Here is a 15,511-nt window from a genome sequence, read left to right on the forward strand (position 1 = left end):
TCAGCTCGACCATCCTCACCTTTTCCATTACATGTTAGTACCTGGTACTTTCCTGGTACCTGCTTGACCGAGGTTCCAAGTGAGCCGAGGCCAGTAGCCAACATGACATCGGCAGACGGCAGGCCGCTGATTGGAGACCGGAGTCAGAAGGCGGCTCGGTCACCCCTTCATTTTTTAAACACGATCACAACAAAAATGCTCACAAACTGAAATAGAGGCACAGAAATCAACCCCCAAAGAGCAACGACGAGGTGCAGACGCTTCTTTGTCTGGTGGGGATGTTTTAGATTAACTGGTTTCTCTGTTAACTGGTGACCGGATTCCTCGAACATCCCTCGTCACAGGAGATGTTAAAAACCCGACCAAAATCCATAGCTGTCCTGGTGAACGCCGTTTAAATGCATTTCCTTTAAAGTATCAAACCGTTAGTCTTATTTCAACGTCAGCTGCTACTAACATCTGGTGGTAGGAGTAGGTCACCAGCTAACAGGGGCACTAGTTAAACCGAAACACCGGACAGTGAAGCACTTCTGGACAATAAAGCACAATCGTAACAATCCACATTTTGTAATAATAATAATTTGAGCTGATATCCTATGCAGAGCTGTAACTCCACTCTTCCCAATGCATTTTCACTCCATATCAGCTGATACAGATTCCAACAGGGGTGACTACTTGCGCACGACGGGGAAGAGCTCTGATGACTCCGCCCACGTCACGGTGGTACTTTATTGTAATGGAAAACAAACAAAACTGAGTCGAGGGGAGCCGAGTAGGTACGGGTGGAAAGGCGCCATTAGAAGAGGAGGAAGATGCTCTACAATCTGGACGGTAGATCTGGTGTTGACATTGAGCTCGATTCTCAGCATTGTGCCTCCTGCGATGAGAAGCTCGCGGGTTGATGTGATGCTAACGATGCTAACAGCCATCAGACGGCAGCTCTGAAACTCTCCAACTCCACGATCATCCTTCAGCTCACAGTAAAGCCCGCAGAGTGTTTCTCCATCACGGAGCTTTGTGGGGATTTCTGAGGTAAATCTGCAGTTCAGATTAAATCCTCAGAGGTCTTCAGGAACTGGGGAGCAGATCCATTCCAGGCGTTACGGAACAGCTTCACCCTCAATCTAGAGACATGAGCAGCGTCAACATTTTTGAATCTCAGTTATTAAAACCAAGGCTTCAGAGTGCGCGTGTGCGTGCATGTTCCCTTATAGAAGCTGGGAATGGGAGGCACAGCCAAACGTTCTCTCATGGAACCTAATGAGACTGAGCTGTGTGTCAGTTTGCCGGTGTGTCGGGGGAGCCGCTGACTGAGAGCAGTTCATACTGAGCTCACGTGGGCCTCCACTGCTGCAGTTCACTTACAATCTCTTCCTCAGCTCATAAACACACTTTTCAGGCCAATACATGATGGATGGATGGATGGATGGATGGATGGATGGATGGATGGATGCTCGGGTTGGCTCAGTATGACTATTCACATGCGTGCCGGAGAAGTCGGCCCTGGAGGCAGGTGAGGACCACTGAGGAGACGAAGCGTCACCGGGGACCGACTCAGCCTGCAGGGATGGAAATCTTCCTCCTACATATTCATCACCGGCAGCGCTCACGCTAACGTCGTTAGCATTAGAGCTGCAACGTTCATGCTCACGTCGTTAGCAGTAGGTGGAGTCGTAGGATTCGCGTTCAGCACACGACGCCAAACTTTTCTGTAAGCATGTCATGATCTTGGAACAAGTCATTATCATCCGTCTCTATCAGCCCATCAGGCCTCGGCCATGCAACGCTGAATGCTTGTAATTTGACACCTGGCTCATTGTTTTTTCCCCCACTGCTGCAGAATATTTCTGTTACTGGCCACATGTTTTCATTTTGACTGAAAAAGCTGTAAATCTTACATCTGTTGATGCAGACAAGCAGCATCAAGCTCTTGTAATTTGACCCAGCCTCACTGCCAGTTTTGAAAGTTGTTGATTTCAGATCAGAACAAGTGCAGAAGTTTAGTCCTTCCAGAAGCTTTCTCCTCGGAGGAAGGGTCAACATCAATATTAAACATGAGTCAATATCACCAAACCTCTCGCAGGACAGTTTTGGTTTGGGAGACAAACCTTTGACACGTCTGACTATGCAAAAAACACAAACAAAAAAAAATGCTTTTAAACTGAAATCAGCATGAAAACCAGAACTCCTATTAGTTTAATTCATAACTGCTGAGGACAACAAAAACCCAGCGCTGCATTAATGATGATCTTTGTAAATTCCCACTGAGAGATAATTGCTCTTTCTGTTCATTAAAGCACGACGGAGATCAATGAGTTTGTTGTGTTAAACAGAGAAACCCTGAAACACCAAACGGTGCAGCCAAGAGCAAAGTTTACCTACTGGAGCGACGCTGTGACTCTCTGAAGAGTCCGGACCGGGCGGGATGAACAGCCAGTAGGTTTATATGAGAGACGCTAAACCTGAATCCAGAAGCAAGAATCTAGAATCGCCAGCCAGCGGAGCAGATGAGCAACACACACTCCTTGCACAAGTCCTCGCACGCACACACACAATTCATTTAGGTTGAAGCGCAAATATTTTTGATTGCCATGAGAATAGTAAAAGTATTTTCCTCTGCTTCTCTACTGCAGACAAAGACAAAATGTGCAGACTCACAAACGAACAGAGAAAACAAACAACAATGGCAGTCGTGTGAAGGACGACGTGACGCGTTCCTCATCAATCAGACCTCTGAAGGTGAAAGTGACGCCGTCTGACCTTCAGGCCCATTCAGATTTTAACGAGACTATAAAGACGTCTGCACAGTTCCTCCTCCGAGTCTGGTACACTCTTTTCTTTATTCACTCGTTTAAAAAGGAATATTATTAATCTCATTGAGCTATGCCTTGCGAAACACTTCACATCAAACATCAACAACAACGTTTAGAGATAATTTCATGTAAAGTGAGAGACTGAGTCGGAGCAGTTTTCTAAAAGTTTCCTTTTCAGGGGCTCCGAGCGCCGTTGTGGCGTAAACAAGGACTCTGGTCCTCTCAGAAGTGTCTTTACAGTCTTTACTGGTCCAGATCTGCCATGCGGACGGTTTCCCTGTGTGTGTTTACAGTGGTTTAATCCACACGGAGACGATCGCGAGTTCAGACTGTTCATGTGGACGGAGAAATAAATGGTATCAGAGCCTAGAGCCTAGAGCCTAGAGCCTAGAGCCTCCACCCCCCCAACCCCCGAATGTTGTTACAGTTTCCAGGGTTTGTTTACTGGACTTAATGTTTCAGTGACGTCCAGCTGGACCAGGGTGAATTTTGACTCATTTACCAGACATGAAATGACCTTTAAAAGCAATCTTCAAGAAACTAACCCAACAGCTCACATCAATGCGGGGTGTTTTCCAGACCTGCTGATGGTGTTAAATTCACCCTGCCCTCCTCCACCGCAGCAGCGGGGAAATCCCTGAAAGATGGCGCTCCATCAGTAATGATTTTCTGCTCAGCCGAGCAATGAAGAGTCCACATGCAGCGCTCCGCCCGGCAGCGTGAACCCCGTCACCCCTCCTTCAGAGCACCTTATTAAAGTTTAAGGGAGAAGGTAAGCCAGCACATCAGTGAATCCTCCATCGTGCCGGCTCCGCCCCGTCCCTGCCTCCTCTCCTCCGTCTCTCAGCCTGAATCCGGCAGCTCGACGAGGCTTTATTTGAACGATAATAAGCAAACAGCGGAGCTGGAGCAGTAATATGAGGAAAGAGATGCGAGGAGGAGAGAAGTTCAGGGTGAGGCAGCGTCTCCAGAGTCACTTCAACCCGCCTGAACAGTTTATTACTGAAACTAAAGCACATGTGATGGTTCAACACTGATAATTCAGCTCGGAGTTCATTCTAACAATATTTCCTGATGGATATTTTCCACGCTCAAGGCTGGGACCCTGTTGGGGGCACCAGTGATCACAAGGGGGTTCCGAAGCTTTGCCTAGTCCACGACCCTGTTTACAACGTTTCATGTGAAAACATTGTTTTTGGTTTTCATTCCAGAAAAGACAGGAAGTTGTGTTTCCAGTGGCTCTGGGCACCGTCATCGTGTAAACAGAAACACAAAACCCTACGAAAGTTCTGCATTCTCATCTGAAAACGCTGCTGTGGAAACAAGGCCTTAATCTCCTGTTGTAATAATCTATGGGATTACAGTGTCTCTGGGTAAATGATGTCCAGTGAGCTGAACGAGGCTGAAGCTTTAATGTCCCAGTCATTTTCTCTCAAAACAACATTTTATCAGATACTAATTATATTTTCTATAAAGAGAATGAAATGTTTTCTGCATTCCAAGTCATATTCTATCATTTCATTATAATTTTCATAATTCTCTAAGGTAAATTCTCTTTCTGAAATGTGTTTAGATCAACCCTTCTGCTTTACTTTTCATTTAAACTGGCACTTATCTAAGTAGAAATGTTTATATTTATGATCAAAGATAATATTTACAGGGTTTAATAGAAGAGAAAATTATTACTTTCTACAGTTAATATTTCTAATTACTCTAATCTGATTGCTTGGGCCTGTAATCTCTGCAGTGTGCCTTTAAACTGAGCGAAAACTCCCATGATGCATCACTGCAGCAGAATATTTCAGTTCCTCTTCATGAAAAATGACAAAAATGACATTTCTGTTACTTGGAGAGCGTTCAAAGAAAAAAATGGTACGATTCATCTGGAATCCCAACGAGTCAGATTTGATGTTGAAGCGCCGCTCGGCGAGAACGCTTCGGGAACAGCGAGCGGCAGGCGAAGGACACGAGAGTGTGTCCGCCGGCTCCTGAAGGACGGAGCTTTTATTATTCATCTACTTTTATTAAGATGAACATGTTATTCCTTTTTTTCTGGAGTCAAACTATGAAGTCACAGGAATTTTACAGGACGACACTTTAAATAAAAGAGTTTTACCTCCGAGCTTCAACTCCTCCACCCGTCAGAACAGGTTTTATACTATAACCAGCCTTTAGCCACAACAGACTGTACACTCATCCATCCATCCATCAGGAGGGAATTAGTCTGAATTCCACAAGTTTCATTAGGAGTCAGATTAGATCAAATGTTTAAATGTGCAGAGAGTAAAAAGTGATTGTGAACCAGAGAAATCCTGCAAGTCTGAAACTAAAAAACATCAGCAAGGGCATTAAGAGGGCGCCAAGGATGGAGCACGCCGGGGGTACTGAGGAGCAGTTCATCCAGAATTACCCCACAGCCCTTCAGCAACCTGCCCTTGGTCGGGGCAGTTAGTGGAGGCAGTTGGTGGGGGCGGTTAGTCAGAGCAGTTGGTGGAGTTATCAATATTAATGAGGAAATGCTGAGAGCTCATGAAGCTGAAGGTCACAGCGGGACGTCTCAACATTCATGGCGCAGAAGAAACAGTAGTGAAGCTGACGACCCGCGCTGGAGGCAGGCCGTCGCTCTCACTCACACTCAGCAGCACGAGAAGTTTTAGACACTGACGGTGTGTTGAAGCGTTGCAGAGTGGATTCAGTCTTTATGATGCAGCGAACGGAGCTGAGGGCTCTGGTTTACGCTCTGCTGGGACCCTGAACGCACCACGAGGAGACTGATCTGCTTCTTACCTGGTTTCTACCAAAGACAATCTCTTTACACAAACTTTTTAAAACTTTCATTCTCATTCTGAATCAGTTAAACTATTTTAATAAGAATTCCTGGAACGAATCCAAATGGACGATTCCATCAAATCAGTGTATTTTCTGAGCAGATTAAACTGAAACGGCTCAAACAGCTGAAACACATCTGAATGTAGAATACTATCGAAACACAGATGACGGCTAAGAAACTCCAAAAGCTACCAGGACTGCGAGAACCACGATAAAATCCACTGCTCTGATAAACAGACTAACACACACAAACTGGGTGAAATAGATAAAACTATCATGATTATAACAGTAAAAATGGATCAAACCGATAAACAGTAAAAACATGTCAGAAGTTACAGTTCGAGAACAATGTGATGGTGGTGAAATGATCAGAACACACGTTTCAAGTGTTTTGGAGCTCAAAATTCATGTTATTTAGTGAAAAGAGGAAGAAAAAAAAAATAGTTTTTTGGTGGTAAAGATTTAATTGAACTGATTTCTCCTTTTAAATTAGAAATTAAACCCAAAACCAGAGATTAAAACCTGATCAGCCTCCCAACATACTCCAGAGCAGTGTGTGTGTGAAAGCTGACAGCCAATCGGAGGTGATGCAACCACCTTTGCTGGGATGTGCAAGCTCTCTACACACTCCACGACCGCGCACACGCACGACCGCGCACGACCACACACACACACACACACACACACACACACACACACACACACACACACACACACACACACACACACACACACACACACACACACACACACACACACACACACACACACACACACACACACACACACACACACACACACACACACACACACACACACACACACACACACACACACACACACACACACACACACACACACACACACACACACACACACACACACACACACACACACACACACACACACACACACTCGGTCCTGCCTGATGCAGTGTTGTAGCCTGAAGCTCAGTACTTCCCTCTGAATGAAGCTTTTCCATCAGGACTCAGTTTGAGTCTCATTTCGTCCTGAACGTGTTTCAATTGTTTCACTGGAGTTCAGCTTTGCTCTGCAGAGATCATCACTGCTGAATCACCGTGCATCGGCTCAAGGCCCCTGCACACTCCCAAAACTCCCCATAGGAACCAGAAGAAAAGTTGGGCTGTGACGTCAGCCAGCTGCCGAATAAAAATGCCTTTTCAGGAGAGTTTATACATCGAGAAGAAGCTGTCGAACTCGCAGGCCACGCCGCCTCACAGCAGGCACATTTCTGTGAAGCAGCGTTTTAACTTTTCCACCGCGCAGCTTAATTTTGTCCGAGCTACGATGTTGGTCCGGTTTTAACTGCAGGAGATGAAAACTCCGAGTGATGCGTTCAGGGGCATTACGTAACTCCGCCCTCCGACATGTTAACAGCGAGGCTACATGCTAAACAGGATTAAAATTGTAAATTGTATGAAGTAAAATTTGATTAAAAAAATAGAAACAAACTCTGAACCGACCTGATGCATGTTGAAACTGATTAAAATAAAAATAAAGAATTGTAAAATAAAATTTAAAAAAATGTAATCAAGTACAATGTAAAAATAGAAAATCATGAAAAAGATAAAATCTTACATTCAAAGAAAAAGTTAAACATTGTCTTTTAAAATATTAGGAAAAAAATGTAATGTAAATTAATAAATAAAAAATGTTTTAAAATAGTAAAACTAAATGTGATTGTGAACTTTCGTTTTCCGCTTATTCTACAAAAATACATTTTTAGAAAGAGGGAAACAAAAAAAAAGTGGGGGGGGGAATTAAAGCCTGTTTGGTCTCATTAATAAATAAAACAGATTTAAAGGTGAACAGCCGGCCAACCACAGACCAACTTCAGCATGAATTCAAAACGTCAGAACATTTCTCTGGATTCCTCCACATGATGGACTATATCGAGCACTCTGAGGAGGAAGAGGAGGAAGAGGAGGGCAATCCTACCAGCGGAGGGCAATCTTGATGGGCGTGGTCAGGCAGGAGGTGAAGAGGTCGGCGGGCAGGTCGGGGTTCATGGGCAGCAGCTCGCTGGCCTCGCAGGCCGCCAGCTGGATGCAGTTCTTCATGGACGGAGGCAGCGGCATCTGGGCCAGCGGGTGGCTGGGGTTGATGGCGGCAACCTGACGGGAACAGACAGACACATCGTCTTTAGAGTAAAGACCGTTAGAGGTTAAAATGTCCTAATCTCTACATCAGCAAAAAAATGAAAACAAAATGCAAAATATAAAATAAAACATTGTAAAATATAAAGTTTTGAAAATGTAATTAAAATGAAAATTGAATTGTGATGTCCGAGAGAAAAATAAATTATAAACACAAATAGGTTGAAAAATAAATAAATCAAAAATACTGAATTGTAAATCGTGTCAGATTTGAATCCGATCAGCCTCAATTTACCTGTAATCTGATAAACTGCTTCTGTTCAGCAAAATGTTGGTTGTGTTTCCAACTAAAGGCCCGGAGACCAGAACCGGTCCAACAACAGGCTCCACTGGTCTCAGAATGAGCCTGGTCTCTTCACACTACAGTCTAACAGCCTGTTCCATAACGTGAAGCTCCAACTTCGATTTGGTTTCTGTCTTCAGCCGAGCAATCTTTACTGAGCTGCAGGCTTTAATCCAACACTTCCCTTCATCGTCCCGGGCTCCTTTTAGATTTTAGAAAGAAATCATCCAGCGGATTATTTCACAGCTAAATATATCAGAATCTCTTGCCATTGTTCTCCGACTGAAACAAACACCAGCAGGTTGTAAACCGTGTGAACAAAACCAGAAAAACATCCAAAAACTGAAAGCTGAGACACGACCAAAGGTCATCCGAAGGTCACGCTCCTCCTTTAGGATGAAAACTGCATCAGCATTTCACCAAATGTTACCGTCAACAGCCAAAAAAACTCAACACGCAACATTCAACACTAAATGTGAGCCAAAAAATCTGAGGGAATGAAAAGACATTAAGGTTCGGTGGGTTCAGTCATCCATTCCCGACTGACTGGGGGAGGGGGGGAACCAACAGACGACTAAACAAGGCAAGACAAATTTATTTGACCACTGTGCCTGAGGGAGCGAGCATATGCTGAGCAGATCCAGCAAGAAGCTGTACATAAAATTACCTGGCCAATAAATACAACAAGTGTCGTCTCAGAAACGGAGTTCCATGTCCTGCTTTCCACCGGCTGTGAGGCGAGGGACTTAACGGCCCCGCAGCAGACGTTTGGTCTCCCTCGCGTCTTCTGACCACGGTCTGGAGACCGGAGCAGGAAGGGTTAACAACGGGGCTTTCAATAAAACCTTGTCAGAAAGCACGGGGTTTCCTCTACATTCATTTGGGAGTGGCGGGCCGCCCGGGGTGGGTGACACTGGAATCGGTGCTTCACTGATTGAAGCTTTAAAAGAAATGAAAGAAATACATATAGAATCTTAACCTTGATCTCCAGATCGTTGTGTTTCCCATAACCACTGACCACACGGTCAACTTTGGGACCACGAAGAACAAAACTCAAACCTTCCGCGGCAAACGGTTCACCAGCTGGGTCTTTACCATTAGATTTTGATGAACAGAATGTTTATCTGACGTTTGGAATCTCTCAACAGAGACCAGGAACCCCAGAGACTCACTGTGCCACAACCTGCTTCCTGGATCCACAACCAGCCGCTGAACCAACGGACCACAGTTCTGCTGTTGACATGCAGGAACTTTTCACTCTGTGACAGAAGCTGTAAACTCATGAAGCCGATGAATAGACGAGTGTCAAATTGTTGTTTTTTTTTTTTTAGCAGGTGATGCAGGTGATGATCGACGAGACGAGCAGACGTGCTGAACAACCGTTGGTCTAAAGAGAAACCGAGTTCAAGCTCCGGTTCAAACTCTGCTGCGGCTTCGTTTGCTCAAAACACAACAAGTTCGACTATGTACTTTTGTGAGATTTGTTTGTTTTTGCAGAATCCAGAGAATTTCTTTCCTCTCAAGCTCAAATCGAAGCCCCTGGAGGGTTTGAACCGTTTAGCCAGAAGGACTTGACAAAGCGTCGGGTCCCGATTACACGTGGAATCAGACCGCGGAGCCACACAAAGTGTTGTTGTGCTTGTTGCAGCGCCACAGCCTGCGGAGCAGCAGCTCGGCGTCTGATGCAAGTCGGGGGAAACCTGCACCACCCGAGGCGAGTTCTGGGGAGACGGAACCGCCGTTCTGCACCCGGAGGACGAGCCGTGTCAATTAGACCCTGAGATGAGAACGCACGGAAAATACCAGAGCAACAGGAGGCTGGAGAGCAAAAAGAAACTCAGAAAAAAAAGGGCAGATTTCATTGGCTGATTTGATGAAAAGGCTCGGCACGCTCTCCAGTTAAGCTCATCAGAAATGCGTGTGATGAGGCGGTGTGGGTTTCTTTAATGCCTCTCTGCTGCTGTACAAACTGCTCAGGCTCCCTGATCTCCGCTGCTCCAATAACTCATTAGCTGACTCCATAATGAGGCTGGAAAAATGGGAAGCTCAGATCTCAGTGTGAGAACGTAGGTATTTACAGTACAACTCTATAAGCAGCTCTGCACACACATGAATAAATTACAATATCAAAAACACAGAAGAACAGTCTTAATTAATGGAGGCGCGAAAACGTGTGCACAGCTGTGCATGAGCCCCCGTTTCCTCATGTTGCAGCTCTGAAACGCCGCGAGGCGTGAGTGGGTGACCGAGTGTTCCTGTGCGATGGATCTGTGCCAATCTTCTCCGAACATAATTCCTCTCCTCTCCGCCTAATGAGGGAAATGTCAGCGCGCTCACAGACGAACGCTTCACAAACAAAGCGCTGTTTTTAAAAGCCTCGGTGTGTCAACCTGAGGAGAACATCGTCTCCTGAAAGCAAATCTGGAGAAAGCAGCGCGACTAATCCCAGACAGTAAATACCACAACATTGCAAGCAGGAGCTGATTAATGCCAAGCATCCACTGTAATTATCACATTAGCATATTGTAATCTCACAAATTACCATGAAAATCACCGTGACAGCTTCTTTTCTCTCTCTATATACCGCCGGGGGAATCGGGGCTGAAGAATTCTGTTTTATTCCTGTTTATTCCTGTGACACTAATTGATGAGAGTCGTCCAACACGTGAGGAGGATTTCAGATGTGACTCAACAGCCAGAGATGAGAACTGTCGTGGAGGTGCACCCGGAGTGGAGCGGCCATGTTGGAGACAGGAAGCGACACGGCTCGCCAATCTGAGAGAAAACCTGAAGATCACGAAGGGAATCTAGGAGGTTTAGCTCTACGGCTCCGTCTGGCAGTCTGTGCTCTTCTACAGGTTCCTAATGTGGAAACCAGCGCATGGACACACCAGCCATGACATTAACAACATTCACTGTCTGTGAGAGGACGGCACGACAACGTTTTGTCCTCACAGCTGATTTTTAGAAAACTAAAAATCACCATCCAGATAAAGTAACCAATCACCATCTACATTAAACAACCAATCACCATCTACATTAACCAACCAATCACCATCCAGATAAAGTAACCAATCACCATCCAGATAAAGTAACCAATCACCATCTACATTAACCAACCAACCACCATCCAGCTTTACATCCTGTAACACGTTCATAACATCAGCTACTAACTGCTTCTAAGCGTTAAAACGACACCGTGACGATGAAGAACTGTTGCATATTAAAACAAGACGGTTCTCTCTGCTCGCTTTTACACAATTCTCCATAAAAGCTGAATAAAAGTCAAAAGAGAGTTTTGAAGCAGAAAACTTAGATTATTTTATCAACATGGAAACTAGATATTAAACCAATATGAATAAAACTGTGATATAGAATATCGTGATTTTAAAACTACTTTTTTCCCCATCTGGTCTACTTCTTCATACGCTCTGCAAAACGCACATACAGTCAAGAAATATATGTATTTTCAGACCTAAGAATTAATTATTGATGGAGATGATATAAGAAGTTTTAATGCCAGCATCCCGGAAACACACGCGCGCGCGCGCACGCACGCACGCACGCACGCACGCACGCACGCACGCACACACGCACACACGCACACACACACACACACACACACACACACACACACACACACACACACACACACACACACACACACACACGTGTGCGCTGCAGTGATTTTCCGCTCTGCAGCTAATGTAGCCAACATGTTTTCTGAGCGCACGCAGGACGTGATGATATTTAAGAGGAAGCAGGTGGCGATATAATAGAACACACGCACACGCACACACACTGTGTGCGTGTGCGTGTGCGCATGTCCCCGGTGCAGTCTGGTGTGTAGTTCTGTGTGCGTCCACTGGGGGCCTCACCATCTGATCTGTTCTCAGGAGTGCGTGGGCGCGATGCGGTGACTCCCCCTCGGATCATCTCCTGCATGATTAAAGAGCTGCGCTGCTCTGACTCTTCATCTTCCATCACACCTCACGTCACACACTGAGTGGGTGAGGAGCCAACGCACCCAGGCAGAAAACTCAAATTGCTTATAGATGTTATGCGACGTCTCTTTGCATTTAACCGGAACCCCCACAGGTAAGCCCCGAAGCTCCACCTGTGGATCAACAATCATGCAGCTGAAGCACCAGAACATTTTGTTCCCTGCGACCAAAAAGAAATTCGGGTTTGTTTCCAGTCTGGCCTCAGAAACACAGAATCTCCCAGATTACGACCAGGGTCACATGACCAGCTTTAATCCCTCCAGACTGAGGGCCTGTACACACCAGAACACCGTTTCATGTAAACTCACCAGCCGATCATCCACACTGGGCGGCGTTTTAGGAGCACGGAAACATTTTTGTTAGGTTTTTTTTTTTTTTGAAAATGGGTCCTTGAGTAGGGAAATTCTTGAACACCGGCTCGGCTTTGAGGTGTGGAGAGTCAAGACACACATCTGCGGAAAATGATGATGTCATCCCAACCCCCCCCCCCCCCCACACACACACACACACTTATGAATTTCTATGTTCTCCATGTCTACTTCTACGTTTTTGATGTATTTGGTGAGTCACAGCGCCCCTAAAGGCTTGGGATATGTACTACATGCCTTAAGACAGTCAGTAGTCACCATTCTGCAGTAGTCACCATAGTTTCACTCGAGGTTTTCACATGTGGAGTCACTAACATGTTTTGGGGGGAATCAGATCTTCTTGGTGAGCATCTCTGTTAAAAGTCTAAATTGGTTCCTCAAGACTTTCTCAAGAAAGGACAGACCGACAGGAAGATGGACAGATGGACGGACGACTAGACGGGCGGGCAGAAAGAGCGGTGGGAGGACATCCTATTAAACAATGAAGGTTGGGACTGACAGAAGCAACAGATTTGGGATTTTCTTCTGCCGGTCAGAAGGAAACGTATGATGTTGGCCTCTCGTGTGATGGAGGTTCGGTGAGATGATCTTTGATTCTTCCTCCTGATGACGTCCAGCAGCGGTTTGACGAAGAGTCTGATGTTCATCCGGGTCGCTGGCGGGTGTTTTCTGGCCCTTCGTGACCTTTTAGTGAAGTTAAAAGGAGCAGAGCAGCAGCGGATCGAGCTGGAGACACTCTGGTGACGGCTGCTGTCAAACATTGAGGCGACTCAGCAGTTTGCCTTCGCCTCGTTTCAGCGGGTGACTGCAGCAGCTCTTCTTTTCTCTCCTCTCACTCTGCTTCCCAACTCTCTGTTATGCACTGTAAACCCCCCCCCCCCCAACCGCTCCCAGCTAATCTACAGTCTGGATGAAACTCCTCCATGAATAATTGAGATGAATGACAGCACCATCTCGTTAGGAATTCACAGAACACGCCACAGCCGAGAGTGAGAGGGAAGGAAAACGTAATAAAAAGATGAAGCAGTGACTCTGGTGGAGGGGTAGTGGTGGGGTGGTGGTGCGTTGGGTCTCTGAACCGAACCTCCCTCACTTCCATCAGCTGCATGGCTGCGCTGATAACATGCTGGATTTAAATGAAGAGGATTCCAGCTGCGGACCATGACTCAGCACGATGTGACACCATTAGGTCTCCAGCGATCAACCAGCGTGTTCACATGAAACATGGTTTAGTCCCATTAAGTCTTAAACGCCATCATCAGCTGATGGCGTTTTCATGACTCATCAAATCCTCCTCAGGTGTTTCCATCCTGAATATATGGGCTGTACAAATACCACATAACTACAATGTCACTACTTATGACGGCATCAGTAACTGATTACTAACAGAAACTGTTAGCATTAGCCAAAGCTAATCAATTATAACTGATCAACCAAAGTTTATCAGTTATAATGTAACTAAACTCCTGTTTTGTTGAGGAAAAACATGTTGGTAATCCTGAGCTGACACCTAATCCCACCGTAAGTCGGCATTAATGTAGAACCAGAGTCAGAATCACTTTATTAATTATTATTAAAGGGGAAATTCTTTTGGAATTTTTAGAAATGCAGACTTGTACCCAAATCTAAACAAAAGATAGTTTTACTTTATCATGGTTGAATTCTGGACTATAAAGCATCTTCCTCCTCAAACATCCAGGTTATAGAGCATCTTCCTCCTATAAGTGATGTAACGCACACAGTGCAGACAGCTCAGTCATAGCCGCACCACAGAACCACCAGTTACTACAATCAGCAACTGTTGTGAATTTCCCATCAGCCCGCTCTGCTGTAACCTCTGCTCTGCTTTACAACACGTCACATGAATCGGAGTGTGCAGCGGGCCCACCTCCAGCTCCTGCTCTCTCTGCAGGGCGAACTGTTTGAACGACTTCACGATGATTCCCGCGTTGGAGCAGTCGTACACGAAGATGGACGGGCTCCCCATCCACGTCTGCAGGTCGTAGATGGACAGCGGGATGTACTGCGTGTAGTTCTGCAAGAGAGGAGAGACAGAGCATTGCTGCTGTTATCGCTGATAACTCACTTTTAATGATGAGTGTTTAATTATTGAGCAGTCATCTGTTTGATGGTGAGAGCCGGCAGAAGGCTGCAGAAGAGAAACTGGAAATTAGAGAATTAGAACAAGAGAGACAGAAATTAGAGAGTTAGGGAAGTGCAGAGAGCAGGCAGGACTTTAAATCTTAAAGTTACCACGCTACTATATAGCCATTAGACCCCGGTGGGGGCGGAGCTAGAGGGGGCGGGGCCTGCAGGTAAGGCCTGCACAGTGACGACACAGTAACCAATAAACTGTCTAGATTTTTGGTCTGGAACAAAAATAGACTCAAAATAAAGTCACTGCGCTAAACCTAATCCTTTTAGGTTTGAGCAAAATCAGCAAGAGTAGAGTCAGCCTGCGTGGGGAGTAGAGCCCTGTTTACATGACAACGTTTCACGTGACAACACCGAATCCGTTAAAAAGCTGTGTTTGTGCTTAAACTGCAGCAGCGGACACACTGACAACGATGCAGTTAGTCTGCCGGGCCACGGGAGGGCACTGTTGCTTGTTTCTGTAATGAAACCACACAGACGTGTGCAGAACACGATACGCTATAAACATGAAGAAAATCGAGAGAAGCTGACATTTGTATGGACTGACGACGAATCAGATGCTACAAGGAGAGAGTCTCAATTATTAAACTACTGATATGGACTAGACAACTAGAATACAAACCGCGAGTCATACCACTACAGGGGTCGCCATGTTTGTTTGCACGCACATGAGCAGAAGGAACTATTTATCATGGGGGTGGGTTGTGCATGAGCAGTAACGGCGCTCCGTCGCCTCCGGCAGTCTCTGCAAGGGCAAAAATAAAAGTTCCACCTTGGGAGCTGGTATGAAAACTCCTAAGATACAGTGGATCTGCTCACTGGTGTCGTGTAAGCGGACTCCCCAAAGTGAAGAAAGTATTGCGGATACACTCATATTCGTTGT

General features: G+C 45.7%; 1 protein-coding gene across 1 annotated transcript in view; it reads right to left on the reverse strand.

The window, feature by feature from the left end:
• Positions 1-15,511, reverse strand: part of rptor (regulatory associated protein of MTOR, complex 1) — a 205,834-nt gene that overhangs the window by 110,756 nt on the left and 79,567 nt on the right. Inside the window, 2 exon segments of the mRNA XM_080462735.1 lie at positions 7,602-7,777; positions 14,363-14,509. Coding sequence (XP_080318861.1) covers positions 7,602-7,777; positions 14,363-14,509 — 323 coding nt within the window.

The sequence above is a fragment of the Lipophrys pholis genome (genome assembly GCF_963383615.2).
Source record: "Lipophrys pholis genome assembly, chromosome: 5".
NCBI classification, from domain to species: domain Eukaryota; kingdom Metazoa; phylum Chordata; class Actinopteri; order Blenniiformes; family Blenniidae; genus Lipophrys; species Lipophrys pholis.